General features: G+C 51.1%; 2 protein-coding genes across 6 annotated transcripts in view; one reads left to right on the top strand and one right to left on the bottom strand.

Annotated features, from left to right (window-relative positions):
- The window catches only part of PMFBP1 (polyamine modulated factor 1 binding protein 1), a 191,846-nt gene extending 189,757 nt beyond the window's left edge, over window positions 1-2,089 (top strand). The window contains exon 27 of the mRNA XM_025889080.2: window positions 2,006-2,089. Coding sequence (XP_025744865.1) covers window positions 2,006-2,028 — 23 coding nt within the window. The 3' untranslated portion in view covers window positions 2,029-2,089. The remainder of the gene's footprint in view (window positions 1-2,005) is intronic.
- Window positions 2,090-2,978: 889 nt separating this feature from the next.
- DHX38 (DEAH-box helicase 38) lies at window positions 2,979-21,487 on the bottom strand. 5 transcript variants are annotated; one of them, XM_025888937.2, is made up of 28 exons: window positions 21,353-21,478; window positions 19,974-20,062; window positions 18,860-19,199; window positions 18,328-18,515; window positions 17,576-17,677; window positions 16,323-16,470; window positions 16,047-16,165; window positions 15,809-15,885; window positions 15,221-15,376; window positions 14,539-14,700; window positions 14,237-14,344; window positions 13,742-13,854; window positions 12,030-12,167; window positions 11,448-11,634; window positions 11,127-11,312; window positions 10,595-10,735; window positions 10,140-10,250; window positions 9,934-10,050; window positions 9,646-9,753; window positions 9,124-9,236; window positions 8,547-8,755; window positions 8,299-8,453; window positions 7,724-7,879; window positions 7,493-7,627; window positions 7,177-7,302; window positions 6,567-6,662; window positions 4,868-4,989; window positions 2,979-3,463 (listed from the first exon to the last, which is right to left on the bottom strand). In XM_025888937.2, the coding sequence occupies exons 3-28, from the start codon at window positions 19,180-19,182 to the stop codon at window positions 3,379-3,381; spliced, it is 3,681 nt and encodes a 1,226-aa protein (XP_025744722.1). In that variant the 5' UTR covers window positions 19,183-19,199; window positions 19,974-20,062; window positions 21,353-21,478; the 3' UTR covers window positions 2,979-3,378. The 5 variants fall into 5 exon arrangements, with proteins under 5 accessions (XP_025744722.1, XP_025744721.1, XP_025744723.1 ...); XM_025888936.1 differs by lacking the exon at window positions 21,353-21,478 and adding an exon at window positions 21,225-21,343; XM_025888938.2 differs by lacking the exon at window positions 19,974-20,062 and having other exon boundaries at window positions 21,353-21,487.
- Window positions 21,488-21,522: the final 35 nt, after the last annotated feature.

Here is a 21,522-nt window from a genome sequence, read left to right as displayed (position 1 = left end):
CCTGCTTCTAGCCTGTGACCCACTTATTCAAACAAAATTTCAATGTCATTAAAATCCCTAGTATAGTCTACTAAAAAAAAAAGGCATTTTGTCCCTATATTTATGAAAAGGTATCATATATGTTGGCCAGAGACAATAATATCTGGATACTTTGAATGTGGTACATTTTTTCAAAGTTATTTTTCACTTCCTGTGGGGTGATTACACCAGAGCACAGCAGGTAGTGAGTTATGGGAAGCAACGGGGCAGCAGAGCTGGAAAAACACGGATATGTCACCCAGCCATCTAGCCTTGCAAGCCCAGCCAGGGAGGAGATCTGATGGGAGAGAGGGGTTGAACTTAGGGAAATGTAGTTTCTCTAAGGATAAGGTGAAGGGCAGGAAAGCTAACTATAATTCTTTAAGAAATAACCAAAGGGGTTTCTAAAAGGTAGTCTGAACAGCTGATAATAGAAACGGTCTCTGCATGATACAGTAGAGCTGGATTCATGTCATTATACATTTCCCAAACCCATGGAATATCTAACACCAAGATAAACCCTCACGGAAACTATGGGGTCTATGGGATAATGTGTCAATGTAGGTTCATCGAGTGTGAAAAATGAACCGCTCAGGTAGGACGTTGATAGTGGGGAGGCTGTGCTTGTGTGGGAGCAGAGGGTAAGTGGGAAATCTTGGTACTTCCCACTCAATTTCACTGCACACCTACAACTGCTCTAAGAAGTAACGAAAGAAAGGAAAGAAAAAAGAGTTACGAAGCCAGGACTCTTTAGCCAAGGGGATTGTCAGTAAAATAAATGCTTCAGCCACCCAGTGGGAAGATGTCACTCAGATTCTGATACCTGGGGCCCACAGAATCCTTTGCAGGAGAGCCTCTTCTGCCCACCTGGAGTATCATTTCCTCCCCCAAGCTGAAGAAACCCAGAGCAGACATCAGCCACCGCAACCTGCCTCCCTAATAAAGGGAAGGAGGAGCTCTCTGCAACCAGCATGGTGCCCCATAAGCACTTGGCTTCTGAGCCTTCTCTACACAGCCCAGCTGAGAAGGAAGCTTCCTGGCAATGACACTACCTGGCAAGCAAGCTCTGGGGTCCCTAGAATGAGCCCCATCTCAGCCTGAGACCCTCAACTGCTGACATCTTTAATGTGTCTAAAGTACCATTACCATCAACTAGGCATTTAAGGAGAGATGCATGTGACTGAGAGCAACAGGGGGCCCCATAAAAATGTCCAGTTCAGCAGCCTCTCTGTTCCCTCACACCAGGAAGCCCAAAAGCTGGTCTCCAGAACCCACTTCAGGGCTGTTGTCACAGACATGCTTTGTATCTCAGGGGGGTGGGGGTGTTCGGTTATTATCTGAGGAAGAGGTGGTAAGAATCAGATTATTAAAGCTGGAAGGAACTTTAAGGTGGATCTGAATGGAAAAGGTCCATAATTTAAAGAAAACGTGAGAGTCAGAGGTCCAGACAGACTCTTGTGAGGAATTCCCAACACCAAAACAGATTCGGGAAGCGCTGCTGGGGGGCAGGGATTCTCCCCACACAGCCTGTGGCACCTGTATGTGTCAGGTGTCCTTGCCAGGTGTTCCTTGTTTTTATTTTTATTTTTTTTAAGATTTTATTTATTTGACAGAGAGAAAGAGGGAGAGAGAGAGCACAAGCAGGGGGAGCAGGAGGCTCTCCTCTGAGCAGAGAACCCGATGTTGGGCTCGAACTCAGGACCCTGGGATCATGACCTGAGCCGAAGGCAGACGCTTAACCGACTGAGTCACACAGGTGGCTCTGTTCCTTGTTTTTAAAATGAGAAGGCTGGGTTGACCCATGGTTTTTATAACCTCTGGCTTCATTTTTGTGACCCAGGGAACTTGAAGGTAAGTTCATGACCAAGGTCACAGCCTGTTTGTAACAAAGCTATATTCACTGGAACCTCAATTTTTGCCCTGTTCTGTTGCATCCCTAGCCCAAGTCTGTAACTAGATCACATACCCAGCTTACTTCTCTCCACAGAGCAGGTAGACACGTTCTGCTAGCCCTCCAACCCGGTGCCAAGATTAGAAGCCTTCCCAGACGAGAAGCCAGAAGCCCTCTCTTCACTCCAGAGCCATGAAAAGTCAGTTTCTACCTGAATTCCCAATAAAGGCAGTTAGAGGTAAAAAGAATGGAAGCAGAGGTGGTAGCTGGTGCTGGCTGGCAAAGCCAGGCTTCCAAACTCATCCATAAAACTGACTTAAATTTTAAATTCACATCCCAGGAATAAAGTGAGGAAGGAAACAGAAGTAATAGTCAGCAGCATGACCCAAGAGGCTGGAGCTGAGCACTGCTGGCCTGGGATCGATGTGCTTCTGAGCTCCCGGCCAAGCCCATCGGTGATTCAGCCCCAACACAGAACCTTGCAACCAGCACACCTGGCAGAAGGCCCACCCCCAACACGGCATCATAAAACAAGGGCTGTGGGTGATGCAAAGGGCCAAATACCCAAAAAGCCACCTCAGCAGATATAAGCTGCTTAACAAGAGAAAAGACTAGATGATCCAACAAGGATCATCTTTTATGTGAAAATCAATAAGCAATATTTTATACTATTTTTGCCAATACGTCACCCTTTCATATGCAGAGTAGAAACTTCTGCCATTCTGAGCAATACAGCAGCCAACGCACCACCGGGGAAGGGCAGAGGGTGCGCGGCTGCTCACCTCCTTCCCACTTGGCCATTTGGCCAGCCTTGCCCTGCCCCCCAGCCTGGGGAAGAGCAAGGCACCCTCCGAGTTTGGTCTGCCCAGGGCCCCAGGCCATTATCCCTCCCTGCCAGCTATGTCCTACCCTGCCAACCCTCCTCAGAGAGGCGCTACCTGGAGAACAGAAATAGGCGAGCTGTTTTAGAAGGATCCACCCAAGGAAAGTCAAGTTGGAGTTCTGCCCATTTTCTTATTACGTGATGAGGGCAGTGAGGGAAAAAGGAACAGTCTGAAATGCAATAACATTTTACAAACAATAAATTTATTTCCAAATCCTGAATTATAACCAAATTACAATTCCCTCTAGCTCTATTTTGCTGCTTTACACAGAATTTAAAAAAACCATAGTCACGGCCAAGTCATTTATACACCAAGCGTCCCAGGAATGGTTTATTTGGATACAATGGGTCCGGCCCCCTCTCACGGCCCTGACAGCTCTCAGCTGCCCCGCACCCCCGGCCTGCACTGAGGAGCTCCTCCTCCCTCTGTTGCTGAGCTAGCTCCTGCAGGAGCTTCCCCCAGGGGCCACGATGTACACAGATGAAAGCGCAGAGATGAAAGGGTTTTGTGGCAGGCCCCGGGTGCTCTAGCCACAGGGCTCAGGACTTAATACGTGGCTGCATCCTCTGCAGGGAAAGCTTCAGCTCAGAGCCCAAAGCGGGCTGGTGTGCGGCGAGGGGTCATGGGTTCCCCTTGCTCCTTCCGGCCTGGAGTGTAAATCTTTGTAGACCTGGAGACACAGAAGGAGGGATGAGGAATCACACTGCTGCTCACTCCAACCAGGATGTGCACGAGGACGTGGAACCCGAGGCCTTGCTGCTATTCTAACTGGTGTGTGAGCAGGCTTTGGGCCTGAAGGGTTTTCTCCCCCAACACATTCCCAACCCCACTGCCATCCTCATTTGTAATGAGGAGCAGAATAAAATATCACCTCATTCTGATATCCACCAAGGATGGTTGGGAGGTAGATTTTTTAACAATCCCTTTCATACCTATTAAGTGAGCTATGGAGGTAGCCTTCCAGCCACCTCACCAGGCTGCCACTCCACCTGTCTAATAAAGAATCTAGCTGGCCTTTGTCCCCAGGTCCTGACAGGCGAGAATTCTACCAATGAACCACCCATGCACCTGTCCCCAGGTCCTGGGAGGTAATCTAAACCCTTGGGATTTCCCAAGGGACTGAATGTCTCTGTTACTCCTGGTGGGCCCTCAGGCCACATCTGATAATTTCTCCTAACAAGATGATTCAGGATGAGGGCTGTACTTTGAGCCTTGTGGTCAGCCCAGCCTCTGCGGAAAGAAGGTGGCTAGAGAGTGAGTCAATCACATGGATGCTTACTCAACCATTCATGCCCATGAACGAAACCCCAATAAAACTCTGGACATCGAAGCTCTGGACACTGAGGCTTCCCTGGCTGGCAATGCTCTGTGCACACTATCACGCACCAACATGCCAGGAGGGTAATGCAGCCCTGAGGACAACGGATGCTTCGTATGTGGGACCATCGCAGACCTCACTCTGTGTCTCTCCCTTGGGCTGGTTCTGATTTGTAGCCTTCGGCTATAATAAAATTGTAATCGTAAATAAGAGTACTTTCCTGAGTTCTGTGAGTTATTCTAGCAAATTATCGAATGTGGGGGAGTCCATGGGGATCCCCAAATTTGTAGCAAATTGGTCAGAAGTGAGAGTGACCTTTGGCAACCCCTCAACTTGCAGCTGGTGTCTGACATGAAGGCAGTCTTGTGGAGAACTGTGCCCTTCACCTGTGAAATCTGACCTAACTTCGGGCACCAGCAGAGACACAGAAGCCCAAGACTCCAAGGCCCCCCTCCCATCCGCACCATGATTTCCAAGTCCTCGCTTGTCAGTGAAGCTGGAACTTCTCCAGACCACCGCAGGCCTAGTACAACGTGACAGTGACCAGGCAGATGTATCACCACCCGTGATGGTGCATCTGGAACCCCTCCCATGCCTCCATGTGGGACTGGTCAATTTCTGTCCCCATTCAGCCCTACGCTCAACTTCTCTTAGATCGCGACCCTGCGTCGGGGGCTGCTTGGTCTCTCGGGCTGGTCCCCAGAGCCTCCCACGGACAGGCTCCATCCCAGCCGGGGTCCCGAGGCCGAAGCTCACCTGACACTGCCGAGGGGGCTGCGCTTTTCCTGCTCCTGCCGCCGGGCTCGCAGCTGCTCCTCAGCCAGCGCCATCTCCTCCTCCATGGCAGAGGCTTCCTCTTTGGCCCGTCGGCGGTTCTCCTAGAAAAGAGGGAGACGTATCGGGGAGCCTGGTGAGGAAGGTGAGGAAGCCTCATAAGCCAGGTGCTCTGTTCTCTGGGCCAGCTCCCAGAGCCGGGGCCACGTGGCTCCCTGCCCCAACACCAAGGCGGCCTTGTCTTTTGAGGCCAAAGCCTGTTCTCCTCGAGTCAAGACAGACACTGCACGATTCAGTCCAAACCCTGTCACGTCTCCGCACTCCACTCAATTCAGTAAGCACTTTCACTCTCTTACCAAGGGCACAGTGATGCCAGGAGGTACAGGACACTGGGAAGACATGACCACCTGGCTGGGAAGAACACACATAAGGAAGATGTGTGCAGGCCCAGCGCAGACAGTACTGACAAGAGCCCTGCCACCTTCTGCAGCCCTGCATCCTAGCTCTAGGCGGTGCCCGTCCACGGACAGTGAGACCGTGAGGAGATGGAGTAGAGGCTAGAGAACTTCTACTGGAGGGATCGGGCAGAACCACTGACCAGTCTCAGCATCCTTTCCAAAAGTGGGACCACCAGACCTTACCTTCCTGACAGCATCTAAAAGGATGTTCACAACACCACATGCATTTATGCATCTTCGCCCAAAACAGCTAAACCTGAATCCCATCAGGCCTTGAGATTAATTATGAGTTTGTAGAAATAACATGGGATAGAGGCACAAGTTAAACGCCATCACAAAAAAGCAATCGGCCAAATACAGAATGTGAACATTCTACAAGTGACCTGGTTTCTCCGATAAATCAATACCATAATAAAGAATGGGGGCAGAACATTTTCTAGAATGAAAGACTTAACACATATAACTAATTGTAATATTTGGATCCTAATCCAAGCAGATCAATCATAAAAAGTTATCTTTGGCATAAAAGGAGAAATATGAATAAGGACTGGAGACTTAGATAACATTAAGGATTAATTCCGTTAAGCAACAGTGGCATAAACATTACATTTTGAAAACAAGTAAGTCCTTTTTGAGATGCTTACTCAAGCTTTTACTGGTGAAATAATGTGTCTAAAATATGCTTTAAAATTTTTCCAGGAAAGAAAAAAGTGTGTGGAGGAGGGTAGGAAAAAGCCAAACCAGACTGACCAATGTTGATCATTATGGAGAGCAGGTGACAAATTCATGATGGCTCCCTATACTGTTTTTTACACTTTTATGAATATTTGCACTTTCCAATAATAAGGTTTTTTGTTTTCGTTTTTTTTTAAAGGACAAGGTGGCTCAGTTGGTTAAGCGCCCAACTCTTGATTTCAGCTCAGGTCATGGTCTCAGGGTCATGGGATCAAGTCCCGCATCAGGCTCTGTGCTCTCTCTCCCTCTCTTTAAATAAGTAAATAAAATCTTTATTTAAAAAAAAAAAAAAAGAACGCTAGGCAGACCAAGCAACCGGAGCAGACAGGGGAAATCTAACAGACCAACCTGGCTTGACCACAGCTTTTGTGTTTGAGAGAGAAGTTAAGAGGGTAGTGGTCAGATGCTGACATGTCTTCAATAGCAGGCTGAGGGGACAATGGGTCCACAAGCAAGCAGAACCTCCATGGCAAGTGCAGGATCCTTACCTGCCGAGACTTTCCTGCCTGTTTCACACTGTAGAACATGGGGCCCAGCTCCGCCAGCCACTCGCCATCCACAGCGGTCACACACTGCATGTACTCCTGCAGGCAGAAGGATCACAAAGTGGTGGTCACAGAAGGTCCAATGCTTTGGGCTGTCCTTCCCACAGCAGTTCCACAATCAGGACCCATGTGGGAAGGGCCCAACCCCCAGCCCTCTGAGGCTGAAAAAGGCAGACATAAGCCCCAGACACTGCAATTTTCATTCTTTCTCCCATTCAAATTCCTCCTCCATACTTGAAAACATGCCCCCTAGAATCCAAGAGAAAAGGCCTAGCCCCTCAGAAGGCCCTTCTAATGACACCAAGAGGGGTTGCTTATCCGAGGCAGGAAACGGAACAATCCCGCTGGTGCAGCTGAGGCCACTGTCTACTAAAGGTTAATTCTACATAAGCTTCCCCCAAACCCAGCTGAAAACCAATCTCAACTCCCCTCAAAGCAACATATGTGGCCTCCCCCGAGCTCAAAGCTCATACCGGAAAGCAATGAAGGGTTGCAAAGGCCTGGCCCAGCAAGGTAGGCCTATGTCATGCCAGCTCTGTTGGAAAAGACTCACCTTGGTGGTCATGACCAGTTCATGATACACTATGTAGTCTGGGGTGTAGCCCATTCCAAAGAGGGAGCTGGTGGGGTGCAGGTGGCAGGGCATCCCTGTCCGGATATTCACATACTCCCCAATTCCCTAGGGAAGAGACAAAACTGGTAGCCCCACATCAAGAAATCGCCGCTCACGTGGGCAGCCACTCCATCCCTTGTCTTGACACAGGCCTTGGTGGGGAAAGCCCAGATCTGCAGGGCTTTTGAGAAAGAACTTTGCCCTGAAACAATTATCAGACCAGGAAGTGGCCTCAACCGGGCTCCTTTGGGCTCACCTTGAGCTTGGCTGCCTGGTGGAAATAGGCGGCACAGATACACTTCCGGACAATGTCCCAGTCAGTGCCACATGAGGCCAGGCTCATCCGCTGCTGTACCATGATGTCCTTGAGCTGAGCCCGCACCTCCCGGACCTAGAGCAAGACCCGGGGCAGAGAAGGATGGCACCCGCCTCTTCCTCCCTACCACCCCTCGCCCCAACAGCCTGCTCATCGGGCTACTGCCCTTACCTTCCGCATGGCCTTGGCATGGATAAAATGATCGTTACACCAGATGGTGGAGTAATTATTATTTTTCCACTGCAGGTAGACATTCAGGTAGGTCAAATGATCACTCTCAGGGACAGCAAACTTCTCCCGGATCTGATCGCTCTCCTCCTCTCGGCCCTGGGAAGGAAAAAGGACCTTTACTCTGAGCACAGGGAGTCCAGGCCCGCTGACAAGACCCTGCGCTTGCCCGCACACGCAACTTCAAACGCACTGATGTGTTACCTGGACAACACAGGGAAAGTAACATAGCTTATGACAAAATATTTATTCTAAAATGTGAGGGCTCTGACACAACTGTCCTAGAAGATAACAAACGCTCCTGCCAATTTCCAAATCACTGAGAACCCCTGATCTCGCCCAGCTTTCCCTTGCCCCAGCCTGCGTACCGGAAGACAGCAAGTTTACTCTTTGGCCTCCTGTCCCTCCACCCCACGTTAACGATACAGAAAGAAACCGGTCCCCTCCAGTCCCTCCTCAAGCCCCGTCACCGAGGGGCCGCCGCTGGGGCAGGAGGAGCGTGGCCGCCGCGCGCCCACCTTGGGCCGGTAGAAGATGGCCGGCACGGAGAGCATGGACACGATGAGCAGGATCTCCGAGCTGCAGCCCATGTCGCAGGACACGATCAGCATCTTGGACAGCGCCGGGTCCAGCGGGAACTCCACCATCAGCCGCCCCGTCGAGGTCAGACCGCCTGGGAGAGGAGCAAATCCGGACATTGAGGGGACACAGTGAGGTCAAGAGAGAGCGAACCCCATGTCTCTCCCGGCCGCTGGGGCGCGCGCACCGGTATTGTCCAGGGCCCCTAGGATCCAGAGCTGATACATGGAATTGAGCATGTTGTCCTCGGGCGGCGGGTCCATGAAGTGGAACTGCAGCAGGTCCTGCACGCCGAGGGACTTGAGCAGCAGCACCACGTTGGCCAGGTTGGTCCTCTGGATCTCAGGCACTGTGGTGGTCAGGAGCTCGTTCTTGTAGGCGCTCTGGGTGTAGAGCCTGCCGGGGAGAGCACCGGGCCCTGCTGAGTCTCCGACAGGCCTGGCGCCTGCACGGGCATCCCCGCGGTGGAGGAGCCACGCCATCCCAACTCTCCTGGCACCTCGAAGCAAAGTGCTGTGCTCCGGTGCGGGCGCCTGCCACGCGGGGCTGCCGGAAACCCGAAGCCGCTCAGAGCTCACAGCTGCCTGCCAAGGCCGCTGCTGATGAGAAGACCAACACGTGGCAGTCCTGCCACCACTGCCCAGCCTCAGGGATCCTGGGGCCGGCATCCCTGTGTGGGCTCACAGTCCAGTGCCCGCCACCCCAGCTCCACACTCTGCCATCCCAGCACCGCCCCAGAAAGCCGGCTAGCACAGGGCTCCTACCTGAAACACTGACCTGGGCCCGTCCTGCCAGCGCGCCCCGACCTCTGGTTGGCATTGGCCTGGCTGATGGGGTAGATCTGCAGAGCATCCATGCCAATCCTGGGGTTGAAGACCTTGGAGGGGACAGAAAAGAGCTGATGAAGGAGAGAGCAAGGGGCAACGGGGAGGCAGCCCTGAGACAAAGAGAGACAAGCCCAGGCTGCTACACATCACAGAGCATAGTGTTCTAGCAATGTAGGCAGCTGTCCTTTTGAAGCTGGGAACCTTAAGAAATCTCCCCCACAAATATCAGCTCTGTGATCTCTATTGAGTTATTAAATCATCTACTTCGTGGCGTTATCACAAGGATTAAATCAGTCAACTGCATGGCGAAATCAGCACTCAAATGTTAGCCTCCGAAATAGCACCAGCACTTCTGAGTCCATCCCCCCTTGAAGGGCTGACGACCCGGGGCCTGCCCTCCCACCGACTGAGTTACTGTGGGTGATGGCCCACGGCCCCAGTGCCCATGTCTTCCTTTACCTTTAATTTGCAATAACCAGAGTCAATAACAAACATGATGCCGTCCACGGTCAGAGACGTCTCAGCAATGTTGGTGGCAACGATACACTTCCGAACGCCATCTGGAGCCTAGTGCCGGGCAGGATGTACAGGGGGGCAGGCTGTAGGCCCACAGGTAGGAAAGACTCCACAGGGAAAAAAGCACCCCCACCCCTGCCAAAAAGTAACACTCTCTCTCTTGTCCTCCCTGGGGAGAATCCAGGGAGCCCCAAGGGTGGGGACCCAGGACAGACTTTCTTGGTGTCACACCTTCTGGAAGATTTTAGCCTGGAGGTCAGATGGCAGCTGGGAGTAGATGGGCAGCACGGCCAAGGCAGGTGCATTCTCCAGTTCCTCCAGATGTTCCACAATCTGGTCTGAGGTCACCTGAGGGCAGAGAGAGGAGCCATGAGACACCAGAGCCCCTCACAAGCAGGACACTACCCGTTCATCACAGTCATGACCAAGTCACACACCTCAATGTCCTCTTGGCCAGGCATGAAGATAAGGATGTCCCCAGGGGCCCCTGACAGGTGCACCTGTAAGGACTGCTTCACTGCGGCCTCCACGTAGTCCTCCTGCGGGGTCTGCAACACCAGCCAGGGTCACGGTCAGAGGAAAGTTATCAAGGGAAATGCCGGCCGGCACCCCTCTGGGAACCAGTGGCCAGTCGCTGGTGTGGGGCTAGAGGGGGTGGACGTTCAGGGCTACAGATGGGCCTGCCTGCCCTCCCTGGGCCCTGCACTTCTGCTCTAATAAAAGTAAACCTCCCCCAGGGTACAGCCCTTTATCTCTGAGCCCTAGAGGTGCAGGTTGCACCATCTGCCCCATGGTACCGACAAAACTTTCCCAAATCAGTACCCTAACCCTTGCCCTCCAGATGGGTTCTCATCAGAGGTCAGGATCAGTTCAAAAAAGGAGGCCTCGGTACCTTGCTGAAGAGAATGTCAACAGGGAAGGTACGACCAGGGATGTGGAAGATGGGAACATTCCCAAAAAAGGCAGCAAATTTCTCTGCATCCATAGTGGCTGACGTGACAATGAGCTTCAGGTCTGAACGCCGAGCCACCACCTAAGAGAAGAGGTCAGTCTGAGGCTTCTCCAGAGATTTGGAACCCTTGGCACCCACCCCCCAGTCTCACCAACATTACTCCCAAATGAAACAGGCTGAAGCTGATGGAGCAGCACATTAGACTCTTAAGAATGCTGAAGACTGAAGCCAGGGAGCCAGAGCCAAGAGAACCATGATTCACTCAGCTGAGCAAGAACAGAGTGAACTACAACACCAGGTCTGAACCTGGCAGCCTGGAGGCCTCAAGGGACACTCTGGCCTGTCAGAGACCCCCCTCAGCCTCCCAGGCGAAAGCCCAGCCCGCCTGGAGCACCTGGGTCACTAACTACAACAGTGTGCTGCTCAAAGCCCCAGGGGTGCAGACGGACTGTACCCCAGAGCCCTTATTCACCTCCCGGAGCAGCCCAAAGAGCACATCAGTGTTGAGGGAGCGCTCATGGGCCTCGTCCATGATGATGGCACTGTAGTGATCCAGGTCCGCTTCCCGGAGCGACTCCCGGAGCAGGATCCCGTCCGTCATGTATTTGATCAAGGTGTTTTCTGACGTGCAGTCTTCAAAGCGGATGGCATAACCCACCTGAAGGTCAGAGAGAAAGGGCTCAGAAGCCCTGGGCCCCAGCTCGCTGCTGGCACACCCCGTGCTGGGTCCAGGCCTTAGCAGATCAGCTCAGATGGATGGAAGCCGCACGGCTCAGCCTGCACGCCCACTCACCTCCTCACCGAGGTTTCCCCCCATTTCTTCACTGACTCTCTTGGCCACAGACATGGCAGCCACACGCCGAGGCTGGGTGCACCCGATCATCCCGTAGTCCGTGTAACCATCTTCATGCAAGTACTGTGTCAGCTGAGTGGTCTTACCACTCCCTGTCTCTCCAACCACGATCACAATGCTGTTATCTCTACAAGGGAGAGAACACAAAGGGCAAGGCGGGCTGAGTGGAAGTCACCTGTGAGCCTCCAACAAGACAGGGCCACTTCCTATGCCCACATCTGGCTAGGCGAGGAGCACGCCTGCTTAGAAAGGTGGGCTTCCTTGGGAAAACGGCCCAGAACCAAGACATCTTCTATAAAGTCTCAAAGACGACGGGTTTTAAAGAAGTGAACTCTAACAAAACAATGCTGTTTTGCCTGCTTCAGGCAAAGTAGCCCAGGGCACCTGTGTCACATAAGAAAAAATGCTCTGTCTTCTCCATCAGATGCAGTGCCCCAAAGCAAAAGAGCTACTGAGTCAACACAAGGGACAAAGGGGAACCTGATTCCCTTGTGGTCCTCCCAGGCCCCAGGAAGGGATTACCTAATGATAGTCAGTAGTTCTTGCTGCACAGCAAAGATGGGCAGGTACTGCCGCTGCTCCAGAATAGACTTCTTTTTGGCAAATTCACTGCTGGCTTCGCTCTTTTTCTTCATGTGATCTGCAAACTTCTGCTCTGTCCTGAGAACACAGAGCAGCCTAAGCACCCTGCACAATTTCCCACGTTTTTCTTCCTGACGGGGTCCCTGCCCTTCTTCTGACACCCAAGAACAAGAACCACCACAACAAGATGCAAGAAATCTCTGAGACCCCAGTGCAGCCAGGTAATCTGAGATGATCCTCATCTCCTCTGGCCTCAGGAACTGGCGCTGCCGTCTGAGCAGCCATCATCCACAACATACCCAGCACCCTCAGGTCAGACAGGGCTCAGTATGACTCACAGGAGTTCAGATTAGCAAACGGGCCAAATCTCGGCCCTAAAGAGGAGCTGAAAGGCCCTAAAGAGGAGCTGAAATCACCGGGTCGTGATCTTGTACAGAATACAGGGGTGGGGGGGGTTGATTTCTGCATGAAGCATGAAGGGCTAAAAGGAGGCGGCGAGGCTGCAGAGTCCTGACCAGGCTCAGACCTCTACCCTCTGCTCTGGGCAGGATGGCATAGTCTGAACAGCTTCATTTTCAAAGAATTATAAGAACAAACACAACCATTGAGTATTAACCAACAGTTTCTACTGGAAGCATGCAAATATCTGACACATGCACATAGGCCTAGACTCAGAAGTACTACGTGAGTCTCCCCAGACTGCACAGCAAATAGGGAGTGGTTCCATGCTGCCGAAGGCCACATCTCCGCCACCCGGCCTCCCCACGAGAGACTTGTCCCCTGCAGGCCCACCCCATGCTCTGCCAGCGGTATTTCTAGTTTCACCATCACTCCTGGTCAGCTAAGAGTCAATGCCTAAGGGACTACATTAATTACAAGCTAACAATGGCTGACTGGTAGTACCGACTCCTTATTTGGGTCATTTCTCACAGGGGTACAGAGAACTATTCACTTGGATGCCGGTTCGACAAGACTTTAGAATGTTCAGAGGATGAGACTGGCGAGGGACATTTGAGTCCAGCCATCTACCCAAGGTGGGAACCCCAATAAGCAGCTCTCTACCATCTGCTTAAATATCTCTATGAACAGGGACGTCACTCTCTGATAAGACAATCCTTTCTCTTTCCAAACCACTGTTAAAAATAGCTCCTCCTTCCATTAAACTGAAACCTAAGGGGGCAAAGCCCGCCTTCTAATACTGGACATCTGAAATACACTTACGTAGAGCAGCCGGGCTCCAAAGCTCCACTACCCAGGTCTAATCATCACACCACCATTTATTAGCTGGGTGACCTCAAACCAGCTACTTAACCTCCCTGAGCCTCATGCTCTGCACACGGGACATGGAAAGGAGAGCACCTACCCCATGGGACTGTCGTGAGACCTCAGGGAGCGAGTATGTGGGAGGTGTTTAATGCCGGCAGGGAGAGGCTGTCCCTACAACAGTAGCAGTGGTGGCAGGAGGAATAATATCTAGGAAAAACTGAAGACGGTAGGAGAGAAAGACCAGGAGGAAGGGACCAGAAGGGACCAGAAGACCCAAAGCGACATGACTTTCCTATTCACAAACCACAAATTCTATCTGTTCGCAGCAAGGGTCCTGGAGGGCCCCAGTCTTTGGAAACAGCCTGGTTGCTGACCAAGACTCCTACCTATAGTCCACTTTACCGTCTTCTGTCAGAGCTTTATCTGGCTCTTCCTCTTTTTTGACACCCATGATATCTCCTAGCTTGGTTCCAGCCAGCTCCCAATGTTTGTGTTGAGCCTGAAAAAAATTAAAAAACGTAAGTCGGCTTCATCGTGTAACACGACTGTGGTCAATGGAAAATCAATCCCACTTGACAAGACACTTCAATCCAGCAGGTGGTAAATTCCCACAAGGCAGCAGTGGCACTGAGCCTGCTTCCCCATTTCAACCGCAAGCTCCCCAAGCATCAGGCCCTGCGGTTGTCTTCAGTAAGGCCCTGGTGGAGAAACACAATGCCCTCCTCCAACAGCTCTTTCTTGCTCTGTGAGTGCCCTCAAACTTCCAAAAGGAACACTATCTATGAGATCTAACACAATTTCTAAAAAGAAAAAAGAAAGACCCCCACCCCAAAAAAAAACCACAACAGAGACTCCCTAACCCCAAATGACAAGAAACCAACCTTTTTGCGTTCCTTCTGCTCCCTGTGCTTCCGCACTGTCTGACTGCCTTTCCGAGCAATAATGGCCAGGTCTGAAGTGGCATCCTTGACTGGAATCACGGGCTCTGGCTGCAGAAGGTTGAGGAAAAAGAGAAGTTCCCCACTAATGGTTAAACTCAACAGGAAGGTCCACTTCATAGCAGCCCCAGTAAATGGAACACACTGCTGCCCTATCAGGCGAGAGGCCTTTTTTCCCCCCTCTTTTTCCTTTGTTCACTTCAGTTCCATCTGAGCTGGCTTCTCTCAGGCCCCGGGGGCCTCACCTGCTTGGTGAAGACAATGCGCCCGTCAAGAAAGGGAGGAACCAGGTTATGCACCATGAGGTGCACCTTGGCCGCGCTGTCCTCCTCGAAGTCCTCGTCCACCTCCAGCCGATGGACCACCCCACTGGTGAGCATGCGGTTGGTCTCCCAGCGCTCATTATCCTGTGACAACACAATAGGAGGCACACTCAGACTGCAACCAAAAGGCATCCTGAAAGGTCACCGGGCAAGTCCACCCATCAAGTCCTGACAGAAGGGCCAGGGGGCACCAGAGAGGTGTCCCAGGCCGCTGTACCCTGCAGCTCCTTAGAAAGCAGAGTCCCTGATCCCAAATCACCTGCAGTATTTTTTCCAAGGCACAGCCCTTGATATCTAAGTCAGAAACTCTATACGGACAGACACATGGCGAGTGTCCCCAGCCCCACTCAGAGACACAAAGAACACAGAGCCAGCACCCACCCTATCACTTCCCATCCACGGCAGCCCTCAAGGAAGGACTGCAAAAGAAAGAAGTTAGGAGTTGGGAGTTTATCTGAAGCTGCAGAAAGGTTCCACGCCCACCCCTCTCTGCCTCCAGAGGTACAGCGACAGCCGGGACGGCAGCGATGGGGAGGCGAGCTGTGCTGCCACCGCGCGCCCCCAACTCCAGCTGAGTCGGCTCCGACCACTGAGGGCAGCCCACCTCGTTGATCTGCCTCCGCTGAGCCGAAATGCGCTTCTGCTTCTGTTTATGCAGGTGCTGCTCCCGCCTTCTCACGTAATCCTCCGAGGAGTAGGCCAGGGGATTGTGGAACTCATCATATCCCTCGTCCATCATGTACCAATCCCGGTCCGCTTGCTGCAGCAGAGGGGACAAAGCAGTGAGAACGAGGGACAGATGGAGCTTACGAGGACAAGGCCAGAGAAGAGATGTCTGCTAAGTCACTGCTGCGATGACAGGGACGGGGAAGGGCCACCCTGCTGGAAGGGGAGCCTTCTAGAGAACTGCGGGGACTGACTCGTGACGGCACTTCTTACGTCTACCACACGGTGGCACCAGCATTTAACTAAAAAGTTAGGTCAGCCCTGCATCCGGTGAGAAGTGTCACCACGGAGCCCGTGCCTCCGTAAAGATTCCAGGGCTTCGGGACTGAATAGGGCTTAGCTCCCAAGACTGCCCTGTGTTACCCTCTGTCATCAAAGTCCACTTCCACTGAAGCGTCACTCTGCCCACTCGCCTACAGAGGGCCACCACCCCTCGTTCAGCCCCTCAAAGATGTCAAGCTTTTACCCTCTGGTCATCCTCCCATTGCTGCCGTTCCTCTTCCGTGTCAAAAGAAATTCCCTCTTCGCCATCCTCGCGTCTTCCTGAAGGAGAACAAGTAGCAAGTCAGTCCCAATGACCCCAGCTTATCCCCAGCGGCCACCAACAGCCCTGCAGAGCTGCACCGCTCCAGAGTACAGCTTTGCTCGGCCTCAGCGGGACGAGCCATCCTGCTTTCCTGCACCCTCCTCCCTCCCTGCCTTACCTCGGCCCCTGGACAGACGGGGCGTGGACCCCAGGTGTCTTCTGTCATCAGCCCACTCGTTGTATTTGTAGGACGGGGTTGGCAGAGGTGTGTCATCTGAATACCTGCTCCTCAAAGACCTGGGCAACAGTATAACCAGCATCACTGGGTAGTCACTAAGCTGGGATGTGTTCCCCAGCTGCCATCTGCTCTCCCAGCCCAGATCCCTTTGCCCTCCTCACGTCCACCCTGTGCCAGCCACCCAGAGAAACCGGGCTGCTCTGCCCAGAACGTCACCTATCCCGATCGCGACTGGACTGTCGATGGCTCCGCTCAGAATCCCGATAGGAAGGCGTTGGGGAGGGCGATTCCCACTGCGAGCGCCTTGAGGAGCCATAGCCACTGTCCTCTTCCTCCCAGGTAGACCTTGAAGGGGTCGCTGCGTCTGGGGCCACAAAGAACACAACCACGGGAAATATCTAACCTAACCAGGACACGGCCCTAGAGCTATCAGCCAAAAGTCAATTCCCCAAATTTCTTTTTGTTTTTTTTAAGATTTTATTTATTTATTTGACAGAGAGAGACACAGAGAGAGAGGGAACACGAGCAGGGGGAGTGGGAGAGGGAGAGCAGGCCTCCCGCGGAGCAGGGAGCCCGATGCGGGGCTCGATCCCAGGACCCTGGGACCATGACCTGAGCCGAAGGCAGACGCTTAACGACTGAGCCACCCAGGCGCCCCTAATTATGACCATTTTAAAGGCTAAGAAAATGAAAGCTCATAAATGACTGAACCAAAAATAACATTTCCTTTGTCTTAATTCCAAAACCTTTGTTTTATTTTATTTTTATTTTTTTAAAGATTTTATTTATTTGACAGAGAGAGAGACACAGCGAAAGAGGGAACACAAGCAGGGGGAGTGGGAGAGGGAGAAGCAGGCTTCCCGAGGAGCAGGGAGCCCAATGCGGGGCTCGATCCCAGGACCCTGGGATCATGACCTGAGCCGAAGGCAGACGCTTAACAACTGAACCACCCAGGCGCCCCCCCAGATTTCTTTATAAAGTATAAGCTTTGTATCTATTTGTAACACGTAACTATTTGTAACAGATTTAACATGGTTTGGACAGTTTTTAAAGATACCTGGATTTTAATGGTCCAGTTTTCATGGGTTTATAACATTTTTCTTTTTTTTTTTTTTTAAGTGTGTTTATAACATTTGAAGGAACAGCCAATTTCTCTCAGCAAACATACTACTCTTGGATATAAATAATTATTTTTAATAAATGCTCTTCCCCAGCTCCCTATTCTTTCCTGCCATTTGGCAAAGTGGCCATTCAGCCAACCAGCCTATCAGCTTAAAGGAGCAGATCCATCTCGACAGGTCCAGGGCCTCCCCACCTGACTCAGAACCAAGTATTCCAAGAAGTTCATGGTGGAATCAGCAATTCTGACTCTGCCCACAGCAAATCAACTGAGGACGGGATTCGCTCACCCCACCTTTTATACAAAACTCGATCCCCCACAAGTCACCATAAGTGACAGCTCAGTCTACCTTTAGGTCGGTGTCTCGGGCTCTCCGGTTCATTTCTTCTACTGCGCTCTGACCCTCCATCTCGCTCCGATCTGCTGCTGTGTCTGCTTCTATCCCGCTCATCTGTCAAGAGCCACACACAGAGCTTAGGATGTATGTGTCCCATCCTAACTTCCACCCGTCTTCACCCTAGAGAAAGGACAGGCCTCCCCCACTCACTCACAGGTGCAACCTGCACTGCTCTAATGCGATCCATGGGCTCCTGAAACTCACATATCCCCATTCTTTCAAGGGGAAAAAATAGTTACTGGCTAGAAAGTTTCAAACTCACAGTAACAATTATTTTCCTGCAAGAATTCAAAAAACAATAGTTATAAGTCTACAGTGAATAGCTGTTTAATAGTTACAAGTCTATAAACTATAAAACTTACAACCACACTGAGCAAAGCCAGCGTTGGATTTTATGTCTAGCTTTGCTCCCCAGCACTGTCCTTTCTCTTTCACCAAAACTGCTGTAAATTCTGGTTTCTTACACAAATTACTCGTTATCACCTTTACCACCAATTGTAATAAAACGAGGACCACACACTCAAGCAAAGCAGCTTTGTTGCAAGTAACAGTTCTTAAGCTGCCTGCTATTCCCAATCCTGACACAATCAAAACCAACAGGGCTCCCTAATTATTGTGCATTAGAAAAACTCCTGCAATAGGAAAGAGGCTGACGTGTTAATTCAAATGTTCAACCGGCTATAGGAACTACGCCAACCGGTTACCTCTGTCTCTCTTGCGGTCACAGTCTCGATCCCTTGATCTCTCTTTCTTCCGATCCTTTTCTTCTTTGGACGAGGCATAGACACCATGTTCCCGCCGCTCCCGCTCTCTCTGCCGACTGCGTTCCCAGAACTCTTCACTCACACCACCAGGATGGGACGGAGTCTCTACCCGAGCAGATCGATAATGTCTGAAACAGGGAGGGCAACTAGTAAAAGGCCCTTTCTGTAGGGGAAAACCCTCGCCCCCAGACCTCTGGCTGGCTGACCTGTCCTTCTGCACTTTACCTCCCCACAGGCTTACTTATGGCAACAACCCAAAACACTTCTAACCCCCACCCTCTCTTTAGTCGCCTCTGACTGTTCCCCACCAATTTGAAGAAAACACCAATTCCTATCTACCTTAGATACTACAGGATCATAATAAAATCACCAGGGTCTACAGATGCAACAAGAAAACAGAAATAAACATGAGATGTTATTTTCTGGCCGCCGTTCTCGCTCCCTTTGCGTCAACCCACCCTAACGCCTTTACCTGTCCTTTCGGCTATGCCGGCCCGCCTGGTCACTGCCCTCCTCCTCGGCGTCCCTCTGGTCGTCCCTGCTCTCCTCCCAGTCCTTGTAGGAGGAGATTCTGGACTTCTTCTTGTCCTCCCCATCGTCCTTCTCCTCTCGCTCTCTTCGCTTCAGGGAAGCTAACAAGTCCAGCCCCAGCAAGGAAGGGCGGGGGGCAGGGGCCTTGAAGACGTGCTGCTCACTGGCTGCACTTTTGGTCTTGCAAATAAGACCGCCAACCTGAGAATCCAGATCAGTGCCTTCCAATCGATGGATGGAGGCATCCTCGCGGGTGTCCTCCATGACAGACTCTGGGATGTCTGGGGAAGGGAGACCACCCATTTGGTACTGGAGGTAAGAGAAGGTTCAACTCTGCTATGACCCAGGATGACTGTAGTTAGAAGTATATTCAGGGGGCTAACCTCCCCATCAAGACCAGGCTTTGTTTAGCTACCTCTTACCAAGACCTTTCCATCAAGTCAATAACAACCTCAAAAGATCCCCTGACTCCCACCCCAACACACATCAGAAATAGACACACACACACTCGCACACGCACACACTCGCACACCCACCAAACACCAGGATCCAAGAGGGTATCATCCAGGCAAGAACAGACCTCACTAAGGGGCAGTTGCTAGAACATCAAAGCATCTAGAAAGGGACTGTAGGGGAAACACCACTAGATTTTAAGTCAGAATCCTCAACTAGAATGCAAGCTTTTGACATTTCCTACTTGTATGATTGTAAGCAAAAAAATTAATGTTTGGTTAGGCATAATTTCTATATCTGTAAAACAGAAATACCTTTTGCCCTATCTAATCCATGGAGTTATTGTGAGAATCAAACACAAGAGTGTATGTGAAAGCCCTCTGTAAGTATATAGTGTTACATAAAGGTGTTACATTATTTTACTTGCTGTGCTCCTATATACCAATGGGGCTCAACATTTTCTACCTGAGTTGTTCTACTTCTCCCTCCCTTTAAACTACAGGTACAGTAGAGTAGGCAGATTGGGGTAGAAGGCTACCATCCATGTGATCCTTACATTAATGGCTTTATTGGGACCAGTTGTGGTTGTAGAAAAGAATTACCTCACAGCAGATGAAATCTGTTTAATGACAATCCACGTTCACCAAAAATATTGATGAGAAACACTAGGTTTCATTATGAAATGGTGTTCCTGAAAGTATTAAGGTGACTGTAAGATTTTCTGGCACTCAACTTGTAACAAATTCCTCTTTACCTCCCATTATATACCATTCACTTATAAACATACACTGATTTCTGCATGCTTGGATAATTCCCCTTTCAACAAGTCAGTGAAGCAAAGGAACTGTCAAGGTGCAGGGTACCACCGGAATCCAGAATGTTTTGCCCAGCTCTAACTAACATGCACGGCTCTATAGAGGAATAACGCCAAACATACTGGACACATAATACGAACATAGACACAAGAGTTGCATTTTGAAAAATGCCATCAGGCAGAAGAGAAAAGGGAGAGCTGCATATTGGTGACATCTGTGTGCATGTGAGGAAATCTAAATAAGAAGGTAAACACATATGTGTTCTGGTCAGCAGTAGTCTGAACTAGAAAATATACTCCTATAATGTGAAAAAGACAACCTTGTCTGTCTTGCTGTTGCTGTACCCAGTGCCTAGCAAAATAAACGTTTGAGGAATGGATGAATGGAGAATGGGAAGCCAAACATTTCTAGAGACAGCAAAGGAACAGACCAACAACCCAGGGTAAGGCATCTGACAAGAGTTAATTAGCTGCTGAGAACAAATAAGGCGTTAAGGGGCTGGATTCTGGAGAATGATAAATGACAAAGAAGCCACATAGGATAAAAAAAAATTAGAAAAACTAGATTTACTCATTCAACAATTTTTCATCAACTGCCTTCTGTGAGCCAGTTGCTGTTTTGGGCAAGAGGAATAGAACAGAGAACAAAACAGACAAAAATCCTCGGCTTCTAGTAGAGATCACCTAGTAAAGATACCACTATGACGGAGAAAAGGAAGACACAGGATCCCTACTTGGGCTCAGCCTCTGCCTGGGAGGGGACTAATGCAGAAGCCTGAGGAAGGGTGCAGGGTGACCCCTGGACAGCATCCTTGCACCTCCGTGAGGCCGCGCCAGACAGCCGGATCTGACCAGATCAAGGAGAAAGGATGGGGAAGGCCTGAGCGGCGCAGCATCCCTAAGGTGAGAAAGGCAAGTTGGGTGACAGGGAAGAGACTTTGCAAACCCGGGCAGGAACCTGAGCGAAGGACCGATATCCCCCGCCTGGAGCTGCCATGAATGGCGAAGGGCAGGTCAGGAAGGAAGAAGGGACACTCACCTCACCAAGCCCGACTCTCGGGACCTTCTGCCCCAGATTCTGGGGCGCCGGCACCACCACCCCTCACTCAGACAGCCTTAGAGAGCCAGACATAAACCTTAAACGCGGCCATTATTGTCCCATAATACCTTGCGCGATCCCCTCTATCTGTCCAAAGATACCATCGAGTGCAGCCCGGAAAACGCCGATTCCCCGCTCCAAGTGTGGGACAAAAAGCGACCAAGCACTCAAGGCTAGAGTGTCCTCCTCTGGGACTCGGCTCAGACACACTTCACTTCCGAGTCTCGTCGCGACCAAT

The sequence above is a fragment of the Callorhinus ursinus genome, unplaced genomic scaffold (genome assembly GCF_003265705.2).
Source record: "Callorhinus ursinus isolate GAN/ISIS: 27379988/994484 unplaced genomic scaffold, GSC_fseal_2.0 scaffold37, whole genome shotgun sequence".
Taxonomy (NCBI): domain Eukaryota; kingdom Metazoa; phylum Chordata; class Mammalia; order Carnivora; family Otariidae; genus Callorhinus; species Callorhinus ursinus.
Note: the sequence above shows the minus strand (reverse complement) of the source record. Positions and strands in the feature narration are given on the sequence as shown.